The sequence below is a fragment of the Cebidichthys violaceus genome, unplaced genomic scaffold (genome assembly GCF_023349555.1).
Source record: "Cebidichthys violaceus isolate CVI_PGR_0920_01 unplaced genomic scaffold, fCebVio1.0.p SCAF_15, whole genome shotgun sequence".
In the NCBI taxonomy this organism is placed as follows: Eukaryota; Metazoa; Chordata; class Actinopteri; order Perciformes; family Stichaeidae; genus Cebidichthys; species Cebidichthys violaceus.
This window is the reverse complement of record NW_027176318.1, coordinates 11,642,470-11,670,372: the sequence shown is the minus strand read 5'-3', so window position 1 is coordinate 11,670,372 and position 27,903 is coordinate 11,642,470. Positions and strand designations below refer to the sequence as shown.

General features: G+C 46.0%; 1 protein-coding gene across 1 annotated transcript; it reads left to right on the top strand.

The window, feature by feature from the left end:
• The first annotated feature begins 294 nt into the window (after nt 1-294).
• prkdc (protein kinase, DNA-activated, catalytic subunit) lies at nt 295-27,457 on the top strand. Its single transcript, XM_068710068.1, has 86 exons — nt 295-494; nt 1,218-1,294; nt 1,373-1,477; nt 1,784-1,858; nt 1,985-2,093; nt 2,179-2,291; nt 2,392-2,491; nt 2,607-2,662; nt 2,791-2,821; nt 2,898-3,055; nt 3,163-3,309; nt 3,553-3,717; nt 3,825-3,993; nt 4,223-4,272; nt 4,365-4,472; nt 4,715-4,864; nt 5,070-5,179; nt 5,379-5,538; nt 5,694-5,780; nt 5,885-6,004; nt 6,393-6,549; nt 6,645-6,754; nt 7,223-7,310; nt 7,433-7,596; nt 7,709-7,861; nt 8,211-8,318; nt 8,437-8,663; nt 8,813-8,907; nt 9,159-9,261; nt 9,441-9,574; nt 9,732-9,962; nt 10,075-10,301; nt 10,394-10,602; nt 10,855-10,987; nt 11,134-11,292; nt 11,382-11,585; nt 11,705-11,893; nt 12,094-12,198; nt 12,302-12,469; nt 12,624-12,751; nt 12,880-13,087; nt 13,297-13,475; nt 13,565-13,733; nt 13,899-13,964; nt 14,055-14,118; nt 14,358-14,506; nt 14,611-14,754; nt 14,885-15,004; nt 15,145-15,288; nt 15,514-15,665; nt 15,849-15,980; nt 16,181-16,292; nt 16,514-16,638; nt 16,791-16,940; nt 17,107-17,280; nt 17,399-17,497; nt 17,612-17,822; nt 17,939-18,113; nt 18,217-18,420; nt 18,525-18,640; nt 18,776-18,907; nt 18,996-19,175; nt 19,463-19,674; nt 19,794-19,932; nt 20,044-20,232; nt 20,496-20,720; nt 20,877-20,985; nt 21,061-21,163; nt 21,260-21,422; nt 21,509-21,683; nt 21,882-22,075; nt 22,179-22,362; nt 22,449-22,609; nt 23,033-23,244; nt 23,365-23,452; nt 23,537-23,680; nt 23,785-23,992; nt 24,430-24,497; nt 24,608-24,828; nt 25,077-25,169; nt 25,274-25,354; nt 25,533-25,604; nt 25,698-25,899; nt 26,136-26,324; nt 26,553-26,692; nt 26,865-27,457. The coding sequence occupies exons 1-86, from the start codon at nt 332-334 to the stop codon at nt 27,067-27,069; spliced, it is 12,327 nt and encodes a 4,108-aa protein (XP_068566169.1). The 5' UTR covers nt 295-331; the 3' UTR covers nt 27,070-27,457.
• The last annotated feature ends 446 nt before the right edge of the window (nt 27,458-27,903 follow it).

The following is a 27,903-nucleotide window of genomic DNA, read 5'->3' as shown; positions in this document are numbered from 1 at the left end:
TACAGTGACACACTCAGTGCTGTAGAATTCAAATGTAAGACAATCATTGACACCATGACGTTACACTAAACGCGTTTTACGGCCACTTGAGGATACTTTATGTCCCCAGAAGGTCCCGGGACCTTCACCATCAGGGCTTTTATTTTGAAACAGATGCACCCCATCCCGACTCTTCCTGATGTGCGCATGACTGTTTGAGTTGAATGGCTCTTCCCTAGCACGTCTGACAGAGAGTGTGTGTGTGTGTGTGTTTGTGTCTGATCGAGTACTTAACAGAGGAAGTAACGTGTCTAATGTGATGCTAATGTTAGCATAGCCCCGCTCTGCAGCCATGTCCTCCGAGAGGAACCCCGCTGGAGGCATCCAAGTGCTTCTTCTCAAACTTCACGAGTCTCTCTCGGACGAAGACACGCGAACCGCAGCCCTGAGATGTCACGATATCATCGGAGACCTGGGACAGGAGTGCATGCTAACGCCGACCGAGAACGAGCTCGGTAAGACCGTAAAGTCCGCCAAACACTCCAAGAACGATCTGTCGGTTTAATGTTGACGCCGCGTCTGCTTTGGACGAGCCGTGAACACCTTGTAGGGTGACGTGATGTGTGCGTCTGTAGAAGCTACAACGAATTCAATAATTGCGCCTTTACTTCTTTTTGTTTAGTTTGCATAAACTCCCTGCGGAATGAATATAAATACCACGTGACAACAAGCGAAGCGTGGAGGAGGCTACTCCCATAACTTCATTAGAAGTCTGCAATATTAAACCTGTCTCCGAGCATGAAGTGTGGCAGTATTCAAATACTTTAATGCGGATCCAAAAGTCTGCAAGTTCCATGCATGACTCCTTTCCTCAGGAGGACTCACCCTCTAGTTCTTACCTCATGCAAAACATAACATTATGACCATATTCTCATATTATATATCTATCCATCCATCCATCCTAACTCTGTTCATCCAACGTGTGTTCTCTGTCCTTCCTCATATCTAGATTAAACTTTTTAAACTGATCATGTTTTTGTGAAGTTATTGCACATTACTAATGCAGTTGTTGTTTAGTCTTTGGAGGCAGAAGAACACGTCTGATGATAGAGGCTTTAATATTGCACAGATGTGTTAATGTATCAAAGTTTACGGTGCTCCTGAATGTGCAGCGTTTAGTGTTTGGTAACAACAAATGAAAAGAAATGTTAACATTTCCTTCTGATTCCGTCCTGAAGCTCTACAGACGTCCTTGTTGTTCTCAAAGGACTACGGACTGCTCAGCTTCCTCAGGAAGTCCCTGGCATCAGATGAGGTATCAAGGAACATCTGGTGATCAATGATGTCAGTACTCTGAAAAGTTCTCCCGTTGACAGAAACATCTGTTTTCCAGTTCCGGGACACCCGAGTTGAGACCTTGGGTTTTTTGGAGAAGTTCTTGGACAGGATCTCACCAAGAGTCAAGGGTTGGGAGAAGACTTACGCCACAGACATAAGAGTACGTTCCCTTTAGAACCGTTCTACAGCCGGTGTGATGTGTGGATTCATCTCAGTCTCACATGTGTGCATGAGCACACACAGTGGTGGCTGTGACAGCAGTGAAACGGAATAATGCTGCTTCAGTGTCCGACTGAAACTGACCCTGACACAAAGTAGCCTCTATATGAATATTCATACTAATATCTACAAACAGCTCTCAGTACGACACAAGTGAACCGTACCACCAGGTTAATAATCACACTTTGTTATGTGTACATGTATCAAATGAATCATGTTGTTTTTCTCCATCTCTCTCTCTGTGCAGGACACATGCATGGCTGTGTACACAAAGGAGAAAGCAGCCAAGTGCAGGACTCTGGTGCTGGAGCTCCTCATCAAGGTCGGTTTCTGTTGATGTTCTTTGACATCAGCCAAGTGCGTTGGCTGTGTGAACTGAGCGAAGGACAAGATCCACTGTCGACTGTTTTGTCATATTAGTGATTATGTGGGTTCGTTCTCTGCTCAGGTTCTCCAAACAACCAAGGCTTCCAGTGTGGTGGCAGAGCTGCGAGTCTGCGACATTTTCAACAGATATTACGGCGAGCTCTGTCAGAGGAGCAAACTGCCAGATTCAGGTGAGTCTTCCTTTTGTTTGGTTCAACGCTGTAATGGAGATGAAAGGGATTCAAACAGGAAATGAAAATGTCAATTTTGTTTTAGTCCTCGGCAAAATCTACGAGCTGCTGGGAGTTCTCGCAGAGGTTCACCCCAGCGAGATGGTCAACAACTCTGACAAACTGTACAAAGCCTATCTGGGAGAGCTCAAAGAACAGGTTTGTTAACGGGGACGGTACCGGGCGTTTTGGGTAGAACCGCGATCCTCTGGACTTACTGTGTTTTCACATGTTGTGTCTGTCCACCGGTTTGTTTCAGATGACCTCTTCAACGAAGGAACCAAAACTTTTTGTTGTAGCTGGATGTTTGAGAGGCCTCACCGCTCTGATGGTGAACTTCACTAAAACAATGAAGGAAGGTGGGACGCTCTCTCTCTCTCTCTCTCTCTCTCTCTCTCTGTCTGTCTCATGTTTTCAACAGAACATGCTGTTTCTGTGATTAGTGCGTGATCAGTGTGCGTCTCTGACTTGCAGACCCGGCGACGTCTAAAGACATCTTTCAGTACGCCCTGAAGGCCGTCAGCCCTCAGGTACCGTCTGTCGTCATGGCTCAGTCTTTATTAGTCAATGGTGGGAGCGGCGGAATGTGTCACTGTAGGTTGTAAACATGACGTCCAGACTGAAATGGACTGATGTTGTTTTCTTGTCTCTGCTGTAGATGTCAATGTCGCGCTACGCAGTCACATTTGGTAAGGCCTGTTCTTTCCATATCAACATGAAGGCGAGACTCTCTGAAAACTCACTTCGTCTCCGTCTCTTGCACAGCCGGGCTCAGATTAATCGCCAGACATGCGTCCCAGTTCAGCAGCTGCCTCATGGACCACTACAGAGCTCTGTTCGATGTCATGTCCAGGCTCTGTGGACACATCAACGCTGAGATGAAGAAGACGAGTTACTACGCGCTCGAGGCCTTCCTCAAACAGGTAGACGCTCTGAGGCATTCCATGCAGAACAAAGTCAGCCCGGGTTAGCAGCGTGATGGGAACCCTGTGATTCACTGCTCATCATTCATGTTCTTTGTTGTTTTAAGGTTGCAATGCTGGTGGCAGACAACATTGAGGAGCACAAAAGCAAGTTGAAGTTCTTCATGCAGAAGTTCTGCGGCATCATTAGAACCATGGACTCCACACACAAGGAGCTGTCCATTGCTATACGAGGATATGGATTCTTTGCCGCCGTACGTTTTCACCACAGCTGTAGAAATAGTGTGCACGTGCATTTCAGACGTGCACGTTTGCTGCTTGAGTTGTTGTGATCTGCATTTCCATCAGTTTCTTCTTACTGATATTCTGTGTTCCCATTGCTTCACGTTTGGTTTCCTGTGTGATCCATTAGATCTTCTTCTGATGTTTGTGAACAATCTTGACTTTTCTTAATACAAAAAAAAAAAAAAAAATAAGCTTGCATTTTTATTTTGCAGCCATGCAAGAAAGTGTGTCCACAAGACGTGGACTTGATGTACACGGAGCTGATTCAGCGCTGTAAGCAGATGTATCTGACGGAGTCTGACGGGGAGGACGACAGCTTCTACCAGCTGCCCAGCTTCCTGGACTCCATAGCCTGTGTCCTGGTTCACCTGGACAAGGTAACCACGCTCATCGTCAAGTCACTTGGACCACTGCGTCCTTCAGTAGAGACACTAATTCACCCCAACGGTTAACTTGAGCTTCTGCTTTTTGTCCCCGGTCTCAGATCCCAGAGGTGTACACACCGCTGCTGGAGCGTCTGCTCGTGGTGCAGATCGACAGCTTCCCCCAGTACAGCGAGAGAATGCAGACCGCTTGTTGCAGGTCCATCCTGAAGGTGCTGGTGGCCGTGGCCTCTAAAGGACCTGTCCTCTGGGGGTTCATTAGCTCTGTGGGTAGGTTGCTCATGAGCACACTGCAACTAAAGGCCATCGTGATGTGTGGAAATAAAACCCTGGCGTTCGTCAGGTACGGCTTTCACAGTCTTCATCGTCTCTCAGGAATGAGAGGAGAGACGGTCATGGTGGTACAGGGCCCCTTAAATACACTACAGTGTTATTTTAAACCTGCTGCTTCTGTGTGACTGTCATCTGCTCAAACTGTCACTTCTGCTCATTGTTTCAGTACACCAGGGCTTGATCCGGGTCTGTTCAAAACCCATCATGCTTTCTGAGGTCAGATTACATGTTTACACACACACATGTATATGTTCACTCAATTCAGTTCAATTCATTTTCCTTAAATCAAAATGTCCTTTTGTCCTCAGGACAAAGAGGGCGAGTCTTCCCAAGTTCGTACTGGAAAATGGAAAGTTCCATCTAGTCACAACTACCTGGCCCTGTTTAAAAGCCTTCTGGACTGTGACCTGCTGAAGGTACAGCTCTGTTTTAATTCATGACGCAGACTTTTATTCATTTTACATAACATGTGGCCTCTTGGCGTCCCTTTTTTAAGGACATCCAGCATGTAGAGTTGTGAATAGCTAATATTTCGTTACATTGTGTCATGAGATGCATTACATGTACTGACCAGCGTGCTCTCCTCCACACTGCTGGTGTGCACAATCAGCAGCACGTTTTATTTCATGCCCTTGTTGCTTCGTGTCGTCCTCTGCAGGATTCAGGATTTTTGGATGGAGCGTTTGAAAGTCAGAACGCCGCCCTCGTGTCTTTGAGCCGTCTGCTTTATGACGAGTTGGTGAAATCAATTCTCAAAATTGTGGAGAAGTTGGACTTGTCTGTGCAGAAAGTGACGACTGGAGAGGAGGTGAGCTCTCCCTCTCAGGCCTCACTTTGACACGAGACGTGTAGATATCGTTTCAGTCCATTTGATTATGTCCCCTGTCGATGTGTGAAAGGGTAAAAGCTTTGGTATACTTGGTATTGGCGGTATCGGTTAAACATACGGTATGTCCGTTTCCCTTTCATTCCTTTTGTGTACTCTGAACCCTAATCCATGGCTTGTCCATCAGGCTCCAGATGATGCGGCCCACGTCCTGCCGTCCTCCGACCCCACAGCTCATCTGCTGCCCAATAAGATCAAAGACTTCACGGCCTTTATCAACCTGGTGGACTTCTGCAGGTACTGGAGACGGTCCAGATCGGTCTAGCCGACGTCATGAGGCTCTTTAAAAGTTAACAGCGAGACAAGCAGACGCCCTTATTGTACCTTTTTGAGTAACCTTTTAAAGCGCTAACGAATAAAATGTATTATTATTATTATTAAATTGAAGATACTGTGTATTCCACCACAGCCTCACACGGTTTTCCCTTCTTTGCAGCGAGCTGCTGCTGACTAAGCACCTGGAGTATTTTCAGTCCTGGATGTATCCCTTGAGCCATGAACTCATCCTCCACTCCATACGGAATCCACTCGTCAGTGGCTTTTACAAGCTGCTCTCTGTCACCATGAACATCGCAAAGAGAATCAAGTACTACCAGGTAATATTATACACACGAGTACACATGAGTACTGTATCAAGGCTGTGGGTTTGTGATCACGTCCTGTAAGCTCAGTATGATAGCAGTGTTGTGCAAACTTTTACTCGTATGTATTGAACGTGATTACTTTTCTCTTTGTCTCTGTTGTTGATCAGGGCGTTGGCCCGAGGAGCTCGACATCCCCTCAGAGTGACACGGTGAAGAGTGCTTGTTTCGCCCTCTTCTCTAAGTTTGGAAAAGAGGTAGCTTCTCTTCGCAATACGTCGTGGGAATGCCGTCATCTGAAATGTTGCTGCAGAAAACCTCAATATGCAGGGCGTGTCAGTGACGTGTGGCTTCCTTGCAGGTGTGTGTGAGGATGAAGCAGTACAAAGATGAGCTGCTGGCGTCCTGCTTGACGTTCGTCCTCTCGCTGCACCACAACGTCATAGCTCTGGACATCAAGGCCTACTGCCCAGCTCTCGAGGTGGGGTCCTTGAACCGGGTTCATTCTGTTTTTGTCACCTAGATGAGGATGGATGAATACAGCTTCAAACAAATACATAGTATGCAGATGTACGGTAGGGGCTTTAGTGCAGTAATTCACAATTACCAGTTATTAATACATGGAAACATTCTGGAGTCAGATCATGTACTGATAAAAAGAAGTTACAAGGAAATAGAAACCAGTAGCTAAAAGCAATGGATGAATAGATAGCTGAAAGTCATGGATAAAGTGCTAACTAACCAAATTCAAATGAACGCATGTGGAACATGACGGGTGGTGCTGAAGGAGGGGGAGCTTAATTGTGTGTGTGTGTGTGTGTGTGTCTGTCTGTCTGTCTGTCTGTCTGTCTGTCTGTCTGTCTGTCTAGGCGGCTCTGAAGTTGGGTCTGAGCCATGTTCCTTTGGCCAACGTGGCCCTTGATGCTCTCGAGGACTGGTCCTCCCACATTCCTCTGGAGACCATGCAGCACTGCTACACGAGCATCCTTCCTCTTCTGGACGGGTACCTGAAGACCACCACCAATGGTGAGCCCGGGGTAGCGTCAGGGGGAGATCTCAGTTCAGTAGATGAAGATTATCAATGAAAGTACCAAAATGTGTTCCGATGTTGTTGACTTCAGACAAAGACGACAGCAACTGGGAGGTGACGTCTTCTTTGTCTTCGAGAAGTGACAAAGGGTACAGCCGGGTGATGACGAGGCTCCTGAAGAAGTCTAAGCAGCTCTCCACGGTACTGGATGGGAAAGAGGAAGACATCTCTCAGTTCTTACTGTGGCTTCAGTCTTAATAACATAACATGTCCACTTCTCTGTAGTCCCTCACTGCCCAACAAGTCAGAGTATAGTTCATGTAAGAAGTCCTGTTTTTAGTCTATTATCGTCACAAGAGGAGAACATGCTGTGTGTGTGTGTGTGTGTGTGTGTGTGTGTGTGTGTGTGTGTGTGTGTGTGTGTGTGTGTGTGTGTGTGTGTGTGTGTGTGTGTGTGTGTGTGTGTGTGTGATGTGTGCCAGAATTCACAGACCCCCACAAAGTCTTGTTATAGGAGTCATTTAATTTTATATAATAATATTTCAATGTCTTATAAAGATGAGTTACTTCAGAACTGTGCTGATGAATCACCTGTTACTGGTGAGTGGAGCTGCTCCCCGTTCATGAGGAGTCCCGTCTGGAGCTCACTGGTTTCTCCTGTGACTGCAGGAAGACGCTCCTCTGGTCACGGTGAGGCTCCGAGTGGTGAAGCTGCTCGGTCACCTGGGAGGAAAGCTGAACAGGAACCTTGTGACTGGTAAGAATTCATTGTAACAAATGTGTCTCCTTGGGCCACGCTCCACTGCGATGGTTGGAGAACACCTGACTGTGAGAAGTGTGCTGTTTTCGTTGATCGTAGTTCTCTATTTTCACATTTAGTGGTCTCATCGGAGGAAACGATGAAGAAATTTGTCGCCTGGGATTCTGAGAAAAGGCTCAGCTTTGCGGTGCCGTTCGCCGACATGAAGCCCGTCATCTACCTCGACCCATTTCTGCCTCACATCAGTGAACTGGCGCTGTCCACGAGTGACAGGCAAACCAAAGTACGTCCTCCAACGTCAAAGCGTTTCCCAAAAGAATTTGATGCAAACGTCTGCGTGACGACGATGGTTTCACCCAATAGAAATGAGTCCTCCGGTGTCTTTTGTGCCGCAGGTGGCAGCTTGTGAGCTCCTCCACAGCTTGGTGGTCTACATGGTTGGGAAGAGCGCTCAGATGGTGGAGGGAGACAATAGTCTGCCGCCCATGTACAAGCTGCACAAGAGGCTGTTTCCTGTGCTGCTGCGTCTAGCCTGCGACGTGGATCAGGTACGTGCGCTCCAACAAGATGGTCACCCCGACATGTGTTCATTATCTCTCAGAAAGAAGAGATTATCAGGAAGTGTTACAGATGCTTGATGGGAGTTTAAAGATGAAGTTTGGATGAGTTATTTGGTTGGTAGTATTCAGTGCTGTTGTAGTGCTTTCATTGACTTAGCTGCTACAGTTGCATGTGTCATGTGTCATATGTCACGTCTCATGCACAGTGAACCAGCCTCCGGTTGGTTCATGGTTTCATATTGACTCCTGATGTTATTATCAGCCTGATTCAGCGCTGTGAGGAAACACACAGAAGCTGGTTCTACTGTAATGTTTATGAATTGAAATGTCTTTACAGGTCACCAGACAGCTCTTTGAGCCGCTGGTCATGCAGCTGATTCATTGGTTCACAAACAACAAGAAGTTTGAGAGCCAAGACACAGTAGCTGTTCTGGAGGCCATCATGGTAAGTGTTTGTGTTCTATGAAGGGCTTTACAGGCTAGGTGTTCAAACCAGGCCTGAGGTTATGAATACATGAAGACTCCATGTGAAGTACTCCCATCGCTGTTTGTTTCCTCCTCAGGACGGTGTGGTTGACCCGATGGACAGCACCCTCAGAGACTTCTGTGGCCGCTGCATTGAAGAGTTCGTCAAATGGTCAATCAAACAAACCACCCCGAAGCAGCAGGAGAAGAGTCCTACCAACATGAAGTCCTTGTTTAAGCGCATCTACAGCTTGGCTCTCCACCCCAATGGCTTCAAAAGACTCGGGGCGGCCTTAGCCTTCAACAGCATCTACAGACAATTCAGGTACGAGGCTGTTCTCGCTGTTTTGACACGTGACACCCAGAAGAGCTGCATCTTGTTTCATATTCACGGTTTGACTGATTTGTGTTCTTGACAGAGTGACTGAGTTAACCGTATTCTCTCAATGCTGCTGCCTGTGTGTGTCTCTGCAGGGAGGAGAAGTCCTTGGTGGAGCAGTTCATCTTTGAAGTTCTCGTCATTTTTGTGGAGAGTCTGGCTCTTGCACACTCAGATGAGCGATCGATGGGTAACTGTTCCTCCACTTCAGCTTTACAGACGGGACATTCGGATGATAATGTGTTTATTTTCCTGCGATGTTTCAGCACTATTTATTTTAATCCACATGCTAGTAATTAAAAAAAAATATATATATATATATATATATATATATTCTAATGCTGTCATGTTGGGTTAAACAAGGTTCCATTTCACATTAAAGGAAACTTATAGTTTCATTAAAAAGGTCTGCATGTGTTTCTGCCACTCTTCCGTGCTCAGGTACAGTGCAGCAGTCTTGCAGCGCCGTTGATCATCTGAAAAGAATCATCAATCAAAAGAGCTCCAGCCTCAATCAGCACAGTGCTAAGACACGCATCCCACGGTTGGTAATCTTTACATCGTGTATATTAAGCATTATATCTCATAACTACATAAAGTGTAAGTATGTGTGCACTCTCCTTGTTTGTGCAGGAGGCAGAGTTTCAGTAATGTTTATGAAAAGATGCGACATTAGAGATTATATGTGTAGATAAATGTCTTGTTTTCCTTCTGTTCATAAAGGGGCTTTCCAGCTGACAGGAAGCTGTGCCTCTCTGATGTGGTTTCATGGCTTCTGGAACAATGTGGTCGACCTCAGACTGAGTGTCGACACAAATGCATGGAGCTGTTCTATGAGTTCGTACCTCTCCTCCCAGGTGAGCCATGCTACCATGGTAGCCTTGATCACATGACCCAGGAAGAACAAATAAATACAATTATCAACCAAACTCTTATTTTAACGCAGCAGTGATTCATTCATTCATGTTTCATTCACTTACATGTGAAGACATTGTCTGATGTGTGTGACCTTAGGAAAGGAGTCTCCTTCTCAGTGGGTAGACGGCATGCTGAAGGATCACGGCAAAGGTTTTCTGATCTCACGTTTCGAGGGCGGAGGTCTCCTCTCTCAGCCGACTCTCAGGGACCTGACGGGGCCTTTCAGTGTCAGAGCCACCCTGCAGTGGATGGATGTACTGCTGGCTGCCCTGGACTGCTACAACACCTTCATCCACTTGCACATAATCAAGCCTCACCTCATGCTCAGTAAGTCATCAGTGACTAGTGGACGTGTCCAGGTAACATTACCGAATGGAAAAAAGAACTTGTTGGCCCCAGTGATCGCATTAAACTGTTTGCTTCCTCCTTCATTTTCAAGGCCCTGAAGAGAAGTCAAGCTTTCTGAAAGCGATTTGTTTCTTTTTGACGGAACTGGCAACTCACGAACTGGCAGCAGCAGAGAGCTGCTTCCCCTTTGGCAAGAGGACCTCTCACTTCAGCCCAAGAGAGGTGGAGCAGTACAACTTCAGCAAGTGCACCATCATTGTCCGCCTACTGGAGTTTGCCACCATGATTCTTGTCAAAGGAGACCAAGAGTTTTGGAAGGTATCACTGGATTTACAACACTAAGGAAGCCATGAGTCTTCTTAGTCTCCTTTTCTTCATGTTTTGCTCACTTCTTCTTCCTTCATTCACAGCTTCTGGAACAAGACATTTTTGTCTCTGATTTCTTTGAGCTGACTGCTCTGGTGGTGTGTGAGCCATCCACTGTGGGCTTCAACATGGCAGACGTGGAGGTCATGAGGAACCTGCCAGAAGTGTGCGTTCCTTTACTGAAGGCGCTGCTGGCCTCACCGTACCGCACGCGCCTTGAAAGCAGTCTGCGGACAAAACTCTCCCATAAAAGGTATGTAGATCATCTGTGAGTAGTGCTCTGATTTAAGTTCACTAGTAGAGAACAAGACGAGCCACGTGCATTGTGTTCTGTTATTGTGTATGTATGGAAACAAAATGACAAACCTGAATTGAGCTCACTGAGACCTGAATACATATACAGTAGTACAGTTGATAGCATATCAGTTGTATTAAATTGTAACAAATATTCTTCTGATTGCGTTCGTTGAGACCTTGATGATCGTGTATTTCTCTTGGTCTCTAGTGTGGAGGAGTTGTGTGCTGTGGACCTCTGTTCCTCGAGCAGTCTGAGCCGCCATGACCAGATGAACATGGTTCTGTCGTCCTGTAAGCAGATCCACAAAGCCGACTTCCTCAGCTCCATTCTGCACAGCCAGGTATTCGTCCTGGGACGTTGTTAAATGGGATTGTGGGACCGTTAACCCACAATAAGCGTTATGTTTGCAGCACTGTTTTCATAATTATTAAATGATACTACAGTGTTTTTGTCACACGCATTTTGTTTGTGTTTTGTGTCTTAAAGGATGACACCTATGCCAAATCCCTCGGCTCCCGACTTCTCATGACGGTGTATAAAGGAATCGCTCCGGGTGAGGACCGGAAGGCTCTCCCGTCCTTGGACATAAATACCAAGACTCTGGCGGACGGCCTGCTTCAGCTTGCCTTTTCTCTAAATCAGCAGGTCAGTGCTCCCTCTCTGTGGATTCAATGGTATATTGATAGTGGATGTATTGGACACCTTCCCTCTTGTGTTTTGCTGTTTCTCTGCAGAGTGAGCAGCTGGTGGACCTGCTGTTGAACACCATCATGCTCTCTGTGCCGATCTCTGGAAGTCACAGCCATAACTTCCTGAGCTTCTCGCACGGCGAGTACTTCTACAGCCTCTTCCAGGTGACCATCAACACTGAGCTGCTGAGAAGTCTGAACACCACAGTGCCTCGCCTCATGAAGGCGTCCTCTCTAAACCCCAGCATGGTAGCTGTCCCTCCTTTTCTTTCTCATTCTTCAGACATGCACCTGTAAAGGAACATTATCGTGCTTCTTCATGTAAGGTGATTTTTTTTTTTTTCTGGTGTTGAATTGTTGTTCACCAGGTGAGCGTGTTGCTGAACGGCATGCTGGACCACAGCTTTAGAGAGCGCTCTGTGAGGAAGACTCAGGGGAAACAGCTGGTCGAAGAGGTGCTGAGGAGATGGAATAGTCTGCAGTCGTGGTGGGAAGGACTCTCCTCCACTCCAGAGAGCAAAACTGCCACTCTTCTGCTGCTCTCCAAGCTCCTACAGGTATTATGAATCTGCAGTTCATAGAAACACATCCTTAATCTCGTTAACTAGGAACTGTACCCGCCAGCTTTGTGAATAAGTAATAATAATAATCATCGTCATGTATGTGCCAAAGGCCTGGAAAGGTCTACACAATGCAGTACAATACAAGCTTACCCGTTGTGTTTTCTAATGTTCTTTATTGTCCTCCATGTCGTCAGATTGACTCCTCTGTCTGCTCCGATACCGACCACGAAGCGTTCAGACCGGTGTTTTCCACCTTCACCATGCTGCTGGTCGACATGAACCTGCCCCTGAATCTCAAGGTACTGGGGATGGTTTACGTGTTGAGAGTCGGTGTAGCTTCAAATCACCATACAGGAATCTGTGTGTGTGTTTTGATTTTCTTGGATTCCCTCAACTCCTCAGAGTCAGGCTCTGCTGGTGTTGCCCTTCTTCACAACCCTCCCAGAGGAGCCACTTGCTGAGCTGCAGAGAGCCCTGGACTCCCTGGTCGCGTCCCACTTCCCCATGCAGTCCGACGAGTTCGCTAAGGGTTCGCTGCACCGCAACAACTACATGGACTGTATCCGAAAGGTGAAGTCAGGGTTGTGGAGATTAAGGAGGATAACGCAGATTAAGGGTGGAACATCATTGATAGATGTTGTTCTCTTAAGAACAAGCAGACTCAGCTGTCTCCACAACCTCTTGTGTTGTGATGTTGGACCAATCGTCTCTTTCTGTCTTTTAGTTGCTGGATGCTCTAGAGCTCTCTCAGAGCCCACTTCTTCTCAAGCTGATGGCCGGGATTCTGTGTCGCGATAGAAAGCACATCATGGAGGAGGCCTTCCAAACGTGTTTCCAAAGAATTGCTAGACGGTTAGTAAAGCCTCAGTCAAGGGAGACGGTAAGGTTGCACATGGTGGGTTGAAGCAGGGCCGTTATATTATTGTGTATTGGAAGGTAGAGGAGCCTCTCATTGTGTGTCAATGTCTTACCACATGTAGGTCGAGCAGTGAGCGGCAGCTGCAGCTACTGTGTGCAGTACACCGGGTGATCCAGCAGGGGGATGTGCCGATGAGCTCCATGCTGCAGGCCATGACGGAGAGGGTCCTGCTGCCTCTCGCCTCTCACTGTAGCACCAAGGCCCTGAATGACTTCTTTGTGGCGAATGTGTCTGACATTATAGTGTTGCTGCTCAGCCGCTGCACAAAGGTTTGCTTCCTAACATTTTGTGTTTGTTATTTCACCGTATTATTTTAATGTTGGTTTTTTTAGAGATATGTGTTCATTTATACGGCATGTTTAGCTTTTAATCAAACTGTTGTGTTTTAGTCCTCACGGGCCAGAGCTAGTGCTGAATCGTTTTGGTCAGAGGAGCACATTGAAAATGGTTTTCAGGCTCATTTATTTCTCACTTTCAGTCAAATGAAATGGATTTTGAGATCCAGCTGATGAAGAAGAGCGGCTGCTACAAGCTGATGGAGCTCCTGTATTCTCAGCTTCCCAAAGAAGAGGTGTACTCCAAGGAGTCCCGCATTAATCAAGCCTACTGCCGTTCAGACAGAACGGAGGGGAACGAGCTGTCCAAGACCTTGATCAAGTAGGACCCGTTCACCATTCAGGAAGTGACACGGCGATGTAACGTGTCCCTGTTGTTCCATGAATGAACGCTGATTTCATTTTCATCAGGTCGTGTTTTGAAACGTTCACTGAGAACATGGCGGGTGAAACTCAGCTCCTTGATCTCAGGAGACACTATCACTGCGCTGCGTACAACTGTGCCATCGCAGCCATCAGCTGCAGCTTCAGTGAGCCCAAGTTCTACCACGGCTTCCTCTTCAGTGAGAAGCCAGAGAAGGTACTGACTGGCTTGTATAAGTATATCACTGCAGCCTTCTTTCATGTTGGAGCCATGCTCTACAACTGATGTGTGTGTGTGTGTGTGTGTGTGTAATCCATCATAAGAGATGAACGGCGTAGTGACTGAGGACTTCACTGGTTCTGGTTTTCTTTCCTTCTCCAGAATCAGTTCATTCTGGAGAACATCATTGACGTTGAAAGGACCTACAACTTTCCAATTGAAATTGAGGTATGTGTTTTTAACATGCCTGTTTGTTTAACACTATACTCAGAGTTGCAGTCGTGGTTTATTCATATATATATTTATATATCACTGTAGGTCCCACTTGAGAGAAAGAAGAAATACGTGATGATTCGTAAAGAAGTGAGCGAGGAGAATGGAGGTATGTTCTGCTACAACAATGTTTTTGAACTGTTGGAATTTAGGAATCATTACCACAGACTAGTTGATTTAGTTTTTACCTGACTGCTATGTCTCGAGGCTTAATTATTAGACTTTCCTTAAGTCTGATTTAAAATGAAATGTGATGCGATGGGTCTAACAAAGACCAACAGGTGGCCTTAGAGGTCAGTGCCTCTCCAGTAGAGGACGTTCATGAGATCTACGTTCTGGTTCCCACAGAAGCGCCAGTGTATCTGTCCTCCCAGTCTTACATGGCCGACAGCAGCCTGAGTGAGGAGATGAGCCAGTTTGACTTCTCCACCGGAGTCCAAAGCTTTTCCTTCAGCTCCCAGAAGCCTGAAGGACAAAGACGCACTGCTGCAAAAAGAGTGCGTCAATAGTCTTTTGTGTTTCCCTTCATGAACTGCACCGAGCTTGTGACATGCTTTAGTGTCACATGAAGGTCTCAACAGTGTCTGTCTCCTTGATGTAGAAACATACAGAGGAGACAAGTCCCTCCCAGGATGCAATGGTGGAGCTAGAAATGGATGAGCTGAATCAGCATGAATGCATGGCGACCATGACTGCTCTTATTGGACACATGCTACGGACCAACATAACCCCCAAAGTTGACCAGGTGAGTGGCACCCAGGAAGAGTACAGCAGGAAACAGAACCGCATGCCTTTTTTACATCAGATAAAGTGATTCAGTCCCTTTCTCTTATGAATATGATCATGAACTGCTCTCTTCTTTGTTAATGAAACAGGGGAACCTGCCGAGTGAACTTCCTCCATGGATGAAATTTCTACATGGAAAACTATCAAATCCAGCTACAGCTCTGAACATTCGACTGTTCATCTCAAAGCTGCTCATCAACACGGAGGAGGTAAATGTCCCCTCGGTGTGAATTCATTCAGGAGTTGAGACGGTGATGCTGTGTCTACCCGGGTGTGACGCCTCCTACTGCTGCTCCTCCTGTGTTCACTATCAGTCTGTGGATTCAACCTCTGCCGTTGACCCTTCCAGGTGTTCCGACCGTATGCCAAGTACTGGCTGGGGCCGCTGCTGCAGCTCGTCGTGTCTGGAAACAACGGAGGAGAGGGGATCCACTTCATGGTGGTGGAGATCATCGTCACAGTGCTCTCTTGGACGAGCCTGGTCAGCCCCAAGGTTGATAATAATTACATTTTAAAGGCCGCAAATATAAATCATTATTACATCTTTGGCATTGCTGTGCAGTTCTCAACATATTGCATATGAATTTCCAGTTTAAGGGGTATAAGAATCATATAAATTAGTTTTTAATGAGCGGGAGTATCCCCACGTTTTCCTTTAGCCATTGCTGTGTTTTCAACACTGGTGATTACTGTCAGTAACAGGCTTCTTTTGTTCTAGGGGAACCCCAGAGATGAAGTGCTCGCCAACCGGCTGTTAGAGTTCCTGATGAAGCATAGCTTCCACTCCAAGAGGGCCGTTTTCCGGCACAATCTGGAGATCATTCGTACGCTGGTTGAGTGCTGGAAAGACTGTCTGCATGTGCCTTACAGGTAGTTCTCAAATGCCTGTAGCTCATTGGGAACGTTCAGGTCAGGACACAGACACACAAAGTCATGATTTCAAAGCCAGATGGAAAATTGACTGAAGTTAATTATGAATAATAGAAATGTGTTGTCGTGTGTAATTCTGTAAATTGTATTGTCCTTGACTTTATCTTGTCCTTGTCCTCGTAGTCTGATATACGAGCGGTTTTGTGGCATCGACCCAAATAGCAAAGACAACTCTGTTGGACTTCAGCTGCTGGGAATCATCCTGGCCAACAACCTCCCTGCTTACAACGTCTCATGTGGAATTGAATACGACGGGTAAAATATACAACGTGTCAGCTGACAGCTTTACTGTTTAACACGTCTGTCATTTATCCAAGCTGCAAGTTCCAGGGAAAGAAATCAATCAATGAAGGAAATGAACAACCAGGAAGAGCGATAGAGAGCAGTATATTCAGACATTGATGGTTTCTTCAACGTGTGTTGTTGCTCAGATACCGCCATCTTGTTTTTTTCAGGTACATCCAGTCTCTCACCAACAACGTGTCCTTCGTGAGATACAAAGATGTCTACGCAGCTGCTGCTGAGATCATCGGCCTCATCCTGAAGAACATGACCGAAACGGACGACGTATGAGACCTTTGAATTCCAGCGACACTTCATTTATGTTTATGTCTGAGCAGAGCTCAAAGAGCTCATATTGAAAAAGAACATTTATTTTCAGAAGTTACGGCCTTGGTAAAGTCAGTAGATATATATATATATATATATCGCTCTTCAATCTGCAATACTCTTCCATTCAACTCGTGTTATTTATTCAGATTTTGTGTCATTCTTGTTTCTTGTTTCAGCATCGTCAGGAGCTTCTCAATCTGGCTGCTAGTAAGATAACGAATCTGAAGAAAAAAGACATGGATGACAAGTTCATCATCTGCTTGAACAAAGTTTCAAAGCACTTTCCTCCATTCATGGATCGGTGAGTGTGTAGTTCTGCTTCATGTTGAATGTGATTCCCCTCTCGTATGAATCACTTCATGAATCTTACTGTGTACGTTTCCTGTGACCTGATCCGTGGCTCTAACCCGTCTCAGTCTTATTGTAACTGCAGCTGTGTGTTTCATTCTTCAGGTTTGTCAACCACGTGTTCTCCCTCCTGCCAAAGCTGCACGGCGTCTTGAAGACCCTTTGTTTGGAGTGCGTGCTGAGCCGTGCTGATGTCATCCCAGACATCTTCCTGCATCTGAAGACCACAGGCTTCATTCAGATGATGGGCCACAGGTAAGTCCTGACCAGGCAGCTCTTTGTGATCTGCATGCTGTTTGTCTTTCCGGATTGACAAAACTCTGCTGCAGGTAGCTGCAGAGGGTTTAAAGTGGTGTTGTCTCGTATGTAAATGAATAACACATTTCAGTGCTCAACCGTGTTTCTGCATGTTCCTCTTCAGGGATGAAGCCCAGCAGAGAATGTGTCTGGATATCATCCACAAGATTATCGCCTGCCTGAGTCCGGTTCAGCTTCAGGAGCTCCTGGGAGCCGTGACGGCTTTCGTGTCCCATCCTTCACCGGTGTGCAGAGAGAGGATGTATGACATCCTCATGTGGATCCAGGACAACTACAGGTACTGTGAGCCATGTTGGCGTCTGTTCTCACACGATGCATTGATTTGAGTCACTTTCCTCTAATTTGACTCGGGGGGCTGACTGTCTCTGGTATGAACTTTAATGTTATTTTTGCAGTGATGCAGAGAGCATGGAGGACAACACCTCAGTAGAGGTTCTGAACGCAGCTAAAGAAGCACTGCTTCAGGGACTGTCTGAAGAAAACCAAGGCCTTCAGTAAGAAGCATTATTTATTTTATCCTTTCTCATATTCAAGGTAATCTGAACAATGCACACTACAATATTCAGTGTTTTGACTGAAGAAACATCCCTGTCCGTTTTCTGTTGCAGGCTTTACGTTCGTAACTTCTGGAGTCAGGAGAAGCGCCTCCCAGCTGCGACCCTTGAACGAATGTTGACGGTGCTTCGTTCTCTGTACTCCTGTCAAATTGAAAAGTGTTTCTTAAGCTTGGCTACCAATCTCCTGCTGGAAATGACCAGCCAGAGTCCCGACTTCATACGAAACATTTTTGAGTACCCGCTGTCAGAGTGTACCTTCCAGGTCAGCATTTATTTCTCTCAGGAGGTCTGTGAAAAATGAGCTTCAAAGTCTTCAGACGTTGTATTTGAATGTCACTGATGAGCTCGCTGTGTTCATTATATTCCTCCGCTCTCTAGGACTATGTGATCGACTCCAACTGGCGCTTCAGGAGCACGGTGATGACTCCCATGTTTGTTGAAACCCAAAGCTCTCAAGGCCCGCAGAGCGTGGCGGCTTCGCAGTCTGGAAGCATTAAGGGGAAACTCCGGGCCACTCAGAGTTCATTAGAGTTCAGCCAAACCCAAACAGCAGGTACTGCTGTAAAGATCATGGTGCTGAAGCACTGAAGATGGAAGCATTTGGTCAGAGACTTTGTAAGTGAACATGTGTATATTTACCTTGTTTTGTTTCCCAGGTCGACGTACAGCATATAACTGGCTGACGGGCAGCAGTGTGGACACGCTAGCAGAGTACACGCCCAGCTCTGAGTCTCTGTCGTCATTGTTGGCGTTTGATAAGAAACAAGAGAGGCAAAGTACAGCGAGGAGACCCGTGGGAGAAGGCTTTGGGCTCAGGCGCCTCACTGCATCAACCGATGAGGTGGACAGTCGCACTAGAGGTTGGTTTTCTCTTGGCTTCATGTTGCGTATGTTCCAAGAGAGAAACGGTGTTTCAGATGGATTGTAATTCTGTTAATGTGATTTGTTGTTTCTACGTCAACAGCGGCAAATGAGCAACGCAATAACATCCTGAGATTGAGACGCCGGTTTCTCAAGGACCAGGAGAAAGTCAGCTTGACTTATGCGCATAAAGAGATCCAACAGCAAAGACAGAAGAAGGTATCAAACACGCAACAAGCAATGTGCTGATCCACATTCATCCTATGTGACATTACCTTGTGAAAGTCTGGAGCACAGACGATGTTAAGAGCGAAGTCTTACTCACTGTCTGTGGATCTGTTCTGTGTCCCACAGGTGGACAAAGCTGATCAAAGGCTGCGAAAAGAGGCTCAGGTGACTCTCTATCGTAGCTACAGAGTGGGAGACTTCCCAGACATCCAGATCCCATACAGTAGCCTCATCGCCCCCCTTCAAGCACTAGCCCAGGTAACTCCGCCTCTCAATATAAATGAATGCATATACCCTACATATAACAAGCAGCTAATGGATTTTCCCCCTATGCATGTTCCTTCAGAGAGATCCAATTCTAGCCAAACAGCTGTTCAGCTCCCTGTTTGCTGGAATCCTCCAAGAAATGGAAACGCACAAAACCAGAGAGGAGAGCAGGAGGATTAAAAAGGAACTGCGCTGCAGCATGAATACATTCCTGAGCAAGAGCACCCTCTGCTTCCCTCCATTCATAGCATGTGTTCAGGTAGAAACTATTTTAATGTTTTGCTTGCAAAGTCTTGAATGTGATAACTGCTTGGTTGAGTTTATACTCTGCTGGTTGAGTTGATGCTCTGCTGGTTGAGTTGATGCTCTGCTGGTTGAGTTGATGCTCTGCTGGTTGAGTTGATGCTCTGCTGGTTGAGTTGATGCTCTGCTGGTTGAGTTGATGCTCTGCTGGTTGAGTTGATGCTCTGCTGGTTGAGTTGATGCTCTGCTGGTTGAGTTGATGCTCTGCTGGTTGAGTTGATGCTCTGCTGGTTGTGTTGCTAGGACATGTGCCAGCAGCAGAAGGAGCTGCATCAGCTCGATCCAGCGGCCATCAGCTCCACCTGCCTGATGAGTCTCCAGCAGCCGTCGGGCATCCTGCTGCTGGAAGAGGGCTTGTTGTCGCATGCCGGTGGCCAGGGTGAGCCTTCTGCCAAGCGGTCACGAGGACGCAAAGAAATCCCCCCGGACACCAATAAATGGATCCACCTAGCAAGGTTTTAGAACTTTGTTGACCGTGGTACTGGTTCTATCAGTGCTGGCTGTTAATTGAACGTTAGGAGCTTTATCTTTTCACTGGTTAGTCAGTGTGGTCTGTGTTCCCCGTCTCCTTCAGGCTTTACAGATCTTTGGAGGATTACGATGTCGTGCGCGGCATCTTTGGTGGTAAAGTTGGGACCAAGTTGATCACCTGCGCTGCGCTTCAGGCTGAAGCCAACACTGACTTTGCAGATGCTGTGAAGCTTTACAATGAGGTATAGGTTTACAGTAAACCTAGCGTAGCGCTTAGGTAGCATGTTGATGCACGTGGATTGGTGTAGTTCTATCAATGGTGTCAAACTGCTTACTCTCTTCCATACTGGCAGGCCCTGAACACTGAGCATTGGAGTGATGGCGAGCCCACAGACTCTGAGAAGGACTTCTGGGAAATAGCTGCCATGGAGGCCTACAGTCATCTGACTGAGTGGAAGTCTCTTCAGTACTGCTCCACCGTGAACATAGATGAAAACTCCCCTCCCGACCTCGAGAGGATGTGGTCGGAGCCGCTCTACCAGGTACTAGATCTCACCTTTCTCATGCACCAGGGAGAACTGATGTCCCGCAGGTTCTGATTCCACATTCTTCATGTTGTGTTGAGTGAACATTATCCCAGGCCACCATGGCATGCAAACGCCCCTCCCAGACTCTTCAGTCACCTTTTCATTTTCGCTTAAATTGGACCAAAAAGTTAAAGAATGGTGTAGCATGTCATAGCCTGATATAAGTCCTATTGTGATTGTAGTGCTTTTCTCACGCCAGTCTTTTGCATTTGTGCCAGGAAATGTACCTGCAGCACATGATTCGCAGCATGCTGAAGCAGCTGCAGCTGGGTGAGGTGGACCAAACTCTTCTCAGCTTCATTGACAAAGCCATGAGGGTGGAGGAGCGCAAGAAGCTGCTGGAAAGTCATTACAGCCAAGAGCTCAGCTTGCTCTACATCCTGCAGGAGGACTATGACCGCGCGACGTACTACACCAACTATGCCATGCAGCTCTTTATGCAGGTCTGCTGTAAACATCAAAGATCGTTATTCATTCTTTCTTACTTTAAAAGCAAACAACAGTGAATGTGTAGTATGTTGTGCATATAAAAGTAGACATAATTATATTCATCCTGCTAATCAACTCCAGCTTGCACTCGTACTGTTCTTGCCTCATAGAACTACTCCAGTGTGGACACGTTGTTGACTCAAAGTCGACTGACCATCCTGCAGTCGGTGCAGGCCTTGACTGAAATCCAAGACTTCCTGCTGTTCATGAAAGGAGAGGGTGAGCACTGACGTTGTCTTTGTGTAATACTACAAACACAACATTTAGTGACTTTCATTGTGTTTCATTCACTAGTGTCTGTGAGCTCGCTCCGGCGGCTCATCAGACTATGGACCGAGCGGTATCCTGACGCTAAAGCGGATCCGGTGAATATATGGGATGACATCATCACATCTCGGTCAGAATAAATCTATAGAATATGCTTCTTACAAATCTTTTAAATGATCACATAACAAATTGTGATGCGGTGTCATGTTTGATCTCTACGTTCCAGATGTTTCTTCTTGGACAAGATCAGAGTGAAGCTAAGAGGCCACGCTCCCACTGACAGCATGGAGGTGGACAACTCAGAAGAGCCAGCGGGAGACATTGACTCATTAGTAAATGACTGCAAGTTCAACATGAAGCTACAAATGGCCGACAGCGCTTGGAAGCAGGTGAAGAAACAGCCGTGGAAGTTACTTATTTTGTGCTGTCCCACGTCGACCACAAACTCACCTCGGAACACAAATGTTGTTTTCAGAATAACTTTCCTGTGGCCACCAAGCTGCTGAAGGAACTTCACAAAGAAGCCAAAACAAACCGAGGCTGGCTGCTGCGGTGGGTCCACACTTTTAGCCGCTACAACCAGAAACGCAGCCAGACCCAGAGTCCCGTTGATCAAGTCAGTGCCATGCTGAAGACTATCCCACTCCTGGGTAAGCAGGGGAGAGACTCTTGAGGATTACAAGACAGGGAATGATAGACGGCCTCACTGATTACTGTAATAATGTGAAGCTTAAGTAAAATCCTCTTTAGGTATCAGGTGATCATTACAGATCATCACAGATAAGTGTGAGTTCAGCTGCTCTTGTCTGCTGTTGAGGTGTTTCATGTCGGCTCTCATCTCTCTGCAGAGGACCTTCAGGCTGACTGTCAGAGTGCCACAGCTAAAGTATTCAGAAACCAACAGATCCTGCAGGGTTCGTCCTTCCACATCCTGTCCACAGCTGTAGGCCGGAGCCCCTCGGTCCTGGGAACCATTGACGCTGAGAAAGCAGAGAGAGTTGCAAAGCTGTCTGGAGCTGCTTGGCCCGATGAAAATCCAAAGGTACTCTAGTTGTATTACTTTCAAAGTCATTTATGAAATACTGCATAGTGTTCTGGAGCATGTGCAAACGGTCTCTGTAAATGAGGGATCTCTTTTCCTGCAGAAAGTGGAAGTGGGGCTGCAGCTGAAAGCATTGGCGTTGCTGTGCGACGCTACCAGAAAGGCTGATGAAGAGCTCCAGTCTTATACTCAGGACTTCGTGGAAAGCAGCAGCGTCATTGAGACGTACATGACTCTGGCCAACTTCTGTGACAAACGGCTGCGAGAGGAGGAGCAGAGTGATGCTGGTGAGTAACCACACTGACCGACTGTGGGCCTTTGTTGCACCAGAAACCCGGTGATCTAACTTGATGCCTTGCGCGTTTTGTTACAGAAAACCAATTTCCAGAGCTGTCGGCGATGCCTGTTCATGTGTTAGAGAGCATGTTTAAAGCACTGAAGATGAACTCGGAGGAAGCTCGCCTCAAGTTCCCTCGTCTGCTGCAGATCATTGAGTTGTACCCCTCTGAGACACTGGACCTCATGATCAAAGAGGTTAGTGTGTGAAGACATTACATTACATAACGGTCATTTAGCAGACGCTTTTATCCAAAGCGACTTACAATTCAGTATCTATCTACACACCGTAGACGCAGCTACGGGAGCAATTTTGGGGTTAAGTGTCTTGCTCAAGGACACATTGACATGAGACTAGTAGAGCAGGAACCGGGGATCGAACCGCCGACCCTCTGATTGAAAAGCGGCTCCCCACTTAGCCACGGTCACCCCGTGAAGGCCGTGGCTGTTGTGGAAGCTAAGGCCACATTAATACAGTTTATCGCACTTCCATCAGTTCCATCCATCCATTCTCCCTGCTGTGACTGAAAATAATTACACAACAATGTAAAACTGAACAACAGGTACAAGCTTTGGAAGTGAAGCACTACATCAAAAGTGTGTGTCGTGCCGTTCCTGTAGATGGTGTCAGTTCCCTGCTGGCTGCTGATTGGCTGGATCAGTCAAATGGTCGCCCTCCTGGACAAGCCGGAAGCTGTGGCCGTACAGCGCTGCGTTGAGCAGATAGCGGAGCGCTACCCTCAAGCTCTGGTTTACGCTCTCATGATCAGCAACGAGAGCTACCAGTTTGAGGACTCTGCTACAGGCCACCAGCAGCAGGAATTTGTCAACAGGTAAACTGCCTAATGTCTCCTTTGGGAGGAAAGGAAAATGACAACATGAGAGATAGATAGATAGATAGATAGATAGATAGATAGATAGATAGAAAGTGATTGTATTGTGTGCTTCAACAGGCTCAGGAGCATGCTGGATAAGGGAGGACCTGTGAAGAACTTTGTGGATGCACTGCAGCAGCTGACGAACCCTGAAATGCTTTTCAAGGTAATAAGTTCAGCCGTGAATTAACCACGCTGCAGCTCTCTGGTTACTGGCCTGGCATTGATTGTTGTCGTTTGGGCCACACAGGATTGGTGGGATTGTGTGAAGAATGAAATGGAGAAACCAGGCTTTGACAAGACGCGGATGGGCGCTGTGTACAAGGAGATGCTCTCTTCTCTTGGGGATAGTAACACAGCCGGTCATGGGATGTTTCGCAAGAAATTCATCAAAGTTTGTAGTTTGCTTTTATGCTTGTTTTATTGCAAATGCATGTGTCATGTACAAAAAGAACGTCACTTCTCAATCTACTTTTTTCTTTCTATTGTATTTAACAGAAGTTCGCTAAAGATGTGGAGAAACTGCTGGGGTCTAAAGGCAGCAAGCTGTTTGACAAGAGGAAAGAGAAAAGCTTTGTGCGGCAGGTGGATGAACTGGCAACATCCATGCGTGGGTTTCAGAAGGAACCAGGGAACCTTAAGGAGTACTCGCCCTGGCTGAGTGGATTTAAAGCAGACGCATTCGGCAACGAGCTGGAGATCCCAGGTCAGCGCGGCTGGACACTCTTTAGATGTTGCACATTGCTGGTTTTGATCAATTCTTTATAGGCATCAAGAGTAGCTCAACTAATTTGAAATTAAAAATATATATATATATATATATATATATATATATATATATATATATATGTATATATATATGTATATATATATATATATGTATATATATATATATATATATGTATATGTATATATATATATATATATATATATATATATATATATATATATGTGTGTGTATATATATATATATATATATATATATGTATATATATATGTATATATATATGTATATATATATGTATATATATATGTATATATATATATATATATATATGTATATATATATGTATGTGTGTATATATACATACGTGTGTGTGTGTGTATATGAAGGTGTTGAAGGTGTTTTCCTTCCTCTCGTAGGACAATATGATGGCAGATCCAAACCTTTGCCAGAATATCATGCAAAGATAACGGGCTTCGATGAGAGGGTTTGTTTTTATTGTTTACTGTCATTTAGATGTTCTAGTAGCAGCCCTATGTACGTGTGAGATCCCGCTGTGGGCTGCTCAGTATATTGGTGTGGATTCGTGCTCCGCAGGTGAAGGTGATGTCGTCTATCCGTCGGCCCAAACGTCTGATCATCCGCGGGGACGATGAACGGGACCACCCCTTCCTGGTGAAGGGTGGAGAGGACCTCCGCCAGGACCAGCGCATTGAGCAGCTCTTTGCTGTCATGAACATTGTGCTGAGTCATGACGCCGCATGCACACACAGAGGCATGCAGCTGCGCACCTATCAAGTCATTCCCATAACCACGAGGTCTGTCCAGCCATCATTATGTCCTCCAGTTAAACCTAATGCATGCACTGATTACACGAGTCCAAGTGGAACTACAACACACGTGTTTCCTGTCGTCTTAGCATCCAGCAAATAAGATGTAAAACACCACACAGATTCTTGTTTTATGATCATGATTTGATTATTATTCATTCTTTAAATGAGTTGTTAGGGATTGGGGATGATAGACTGTAAGGTAACATAGTTGACCACTTTCACTGCCTTTACAGAATCGGTCTGATTGAATGGATGGAGAACACCTGCACACTGAAGGAGTTCCTGAACAACACAATGACTGACGAGGAACGGCAAAGGGCAGGGAGGTACAGTTCATGTTCATGTGTCAGCCCACTGTCCAGTGGTGAGGTTATGTCCTCTTCAGAGCTAGTGAAAGCGCTGTCTGTAAACATGGATTTCTTTCTTAAAGGTGTGCTGAAGACCACAACAACTGGCTCCAAAAGTTGACCACAAAGCTCAAGGGCTTTGCTCTGTACGGATGGGCTTACCAGTAAGTCTATGAATGTTCCTTTTTGTTCCTTTTAACTGTTTCAGCTGACTTTTGTTGATTGTAGTTTAATATTCACAGCATTTATGATCTGTTCTAGTCTGTTTTAACATTAGGCAATGCCACAGGGGGAACTACTGTTTAGTAAAATGTGAGTTACAGCGTGTTTATCCTTTTCCAGGAAAGCGGAACGTACCGAGACGGTCAACAACTTTTCTAAAGTGCTGCAGCATGTGCCCAGTGATCTCCTGAAGTGAGTTGGATCTCTGTATTATCAAACTGCTGATGAAGGTCAACACTTGCAGTGAAACGACTTCTTCTCTTCTTTTTTTCTTTCAATGTCTAGGAGAGCTTTTCTGAAGATGTGCAACAGCCCTGAGGCTTTTCTCTCCCTGCGCTCCCACTTCATCAGCTCCCATGCCTTGCTGTGTGTCAGCCAGTGGATTCTCGGAATCGGTGACCGCCATCTCTCCAACTTCATGATCAACATGGAAACGGGAGGCATGATTGGCATCGACTTCGGTCATGCGTTCGGCTCAGCCACACAGGTTGGTCGTGCTTGTTTACAGTGAAAACTCTGTGTTTTAACTAAATGTTGAGATAATTCAGTCCGGACCAACGTGGTGGTCTGACCGATGGACAGACCGACGTCGGCGTCCATAGAGACGTTCCTCTAGCATGGATGAAATGTAGCAGACAGAAGACCGTGAGGTTCTTAGGTGTTACTGTTACCGTCACTTGTGTAAATACTTCCCTCTCCGTTCACTCTTGTGCTTCCTCACAGTTCCTCCCTGTGCCTGAGCTCATGCCTTTCCGGCTGACCCAGCAGTTTGTGAATCTAATGCAACCCTTGAGGGAGTCTGGTTTGATCCAGAGCATCATGGTCCACTCCCTCCGAGCTTACAGTGCCGAGCCGGACCTCTTGCTGAACACCATGGACGTGTTCGTCAAGGAGCCCTCGTTGGATTGGAAGGTAACCAATCGCTCCTGCAGCAGAGATCCCACTTAACATTGAATGTGTGACTGTCGGTGTTTGAACTACAGATAAAAGAGGTTTTAAATGTGTTGCAGAATGTCATGTGTGAATCTGATTCGTCTTCAGGGTTTTTCAAATGCGTGACGGTAGCTTGAAGCTAAGACCTTCGCTCTCCGGTAAACTGTCAATAAACTGTATGACGATGTTTCCCATTGCTCTGAACAGAACTTTGAGCTGAAACAGATGAAGAAAGGAGGCACGTGGACGGACAGCGTAGACACCAAAGAAATCAACTGGTATCCCCTTCAGAAGGTGAACTTTGCCAGAAGAAAACTAGAAGGAGCAAATCCAGCGACTATAACCAGGTATGTCGTCAAATCTCATGGCCGACCAACCAACAGGATTTCATTCATGTCACACCACACTGAGGAGTTTACAATCAGCTGTCAGTTTCAATCTGAAACACTGTACCTGGTCTTCATTGGCATTGTCTGAATTGTTCTTGCGTGTGATTGGATGCTGCTCTGTGTTGGTCAGTGAGGAGCTGAAGCTGGGCTTTGAGAAAGACGCTGCCTTCGCGGGGATGCAGTCTGTGGCTCTGGGCACCGAGGAGCACAACGTTCGTGCTAAGCTTCCGGCTTCCGGCTTGTCGGTGGAGAAGCAGGTGGACTGTCTGCTTGACCAAGCCATGGATCCAAATGTGCTTGGCAGAGCTTGGGTGGGCTGGGAACCATGGTTCTGATTCTTTGATATGTGAACTATTTCTAAAATAGTCATTCACAATAACTGGGAAAGAAATCGTATCAAAGGTGAGCAGCCGTGGGTCGGGAAATGTGAAGAAAGGGAAGATACGTTTGAGAAGATGTGTGTTTTAGTGGTGTTAAGAAGTTCCCTGTAATGTTAGATGTGACAGATCATTTTCATATATCGTGTTATGGCAGAGTTTGTAGGGCAGGATCAGCAGATTATCTCATAGTTCACTTAAAATCAAGAAGTCTTAAGTCTGGAAGCATCTTTGGTGAAAATATTTAGATTCTACTTGAAGAGAACTGCTCCCATCATTTATTAATGTCTTGTAACTTCAGTTTGAAATAAAGACGCTTGAGAGGCTGATGGTATGAACACTTTGACTTATTGCCACTTTGCACAAATTCATTGTTTTTGAAATATCCGTTGACTCAAAGCCAAATGAAGGAGAGGGGGAGTTTCATTTAAAGATCACTTTTTAGAATCAGATCTCTTTAAAAAATGAAATAATTTAAATATGTAAGTTGTCCACTATGACGCAGAGATGGCAAATCTTGCCTCAATACAGAGATCCTCCACCGATCCCCACCGCTGTGGTCAGCTGATTCATGTCCACATGGATGCAGGAGTTTTGCATATTGAACCGCTGTTGTGATAATACTGTGATGTATTATACATTTGTAGTTTCTGTGTACATGGCTGACTTAAACAAGCCACCTCATCAACCAATGATTACTTTCATTATCAGTTTATTATATTCTGCTGAAGCATGGATCACATTCGGGCTCTGAGCTGTTTGAGTTTGTTCTATCCTGTAATATTACCCAAT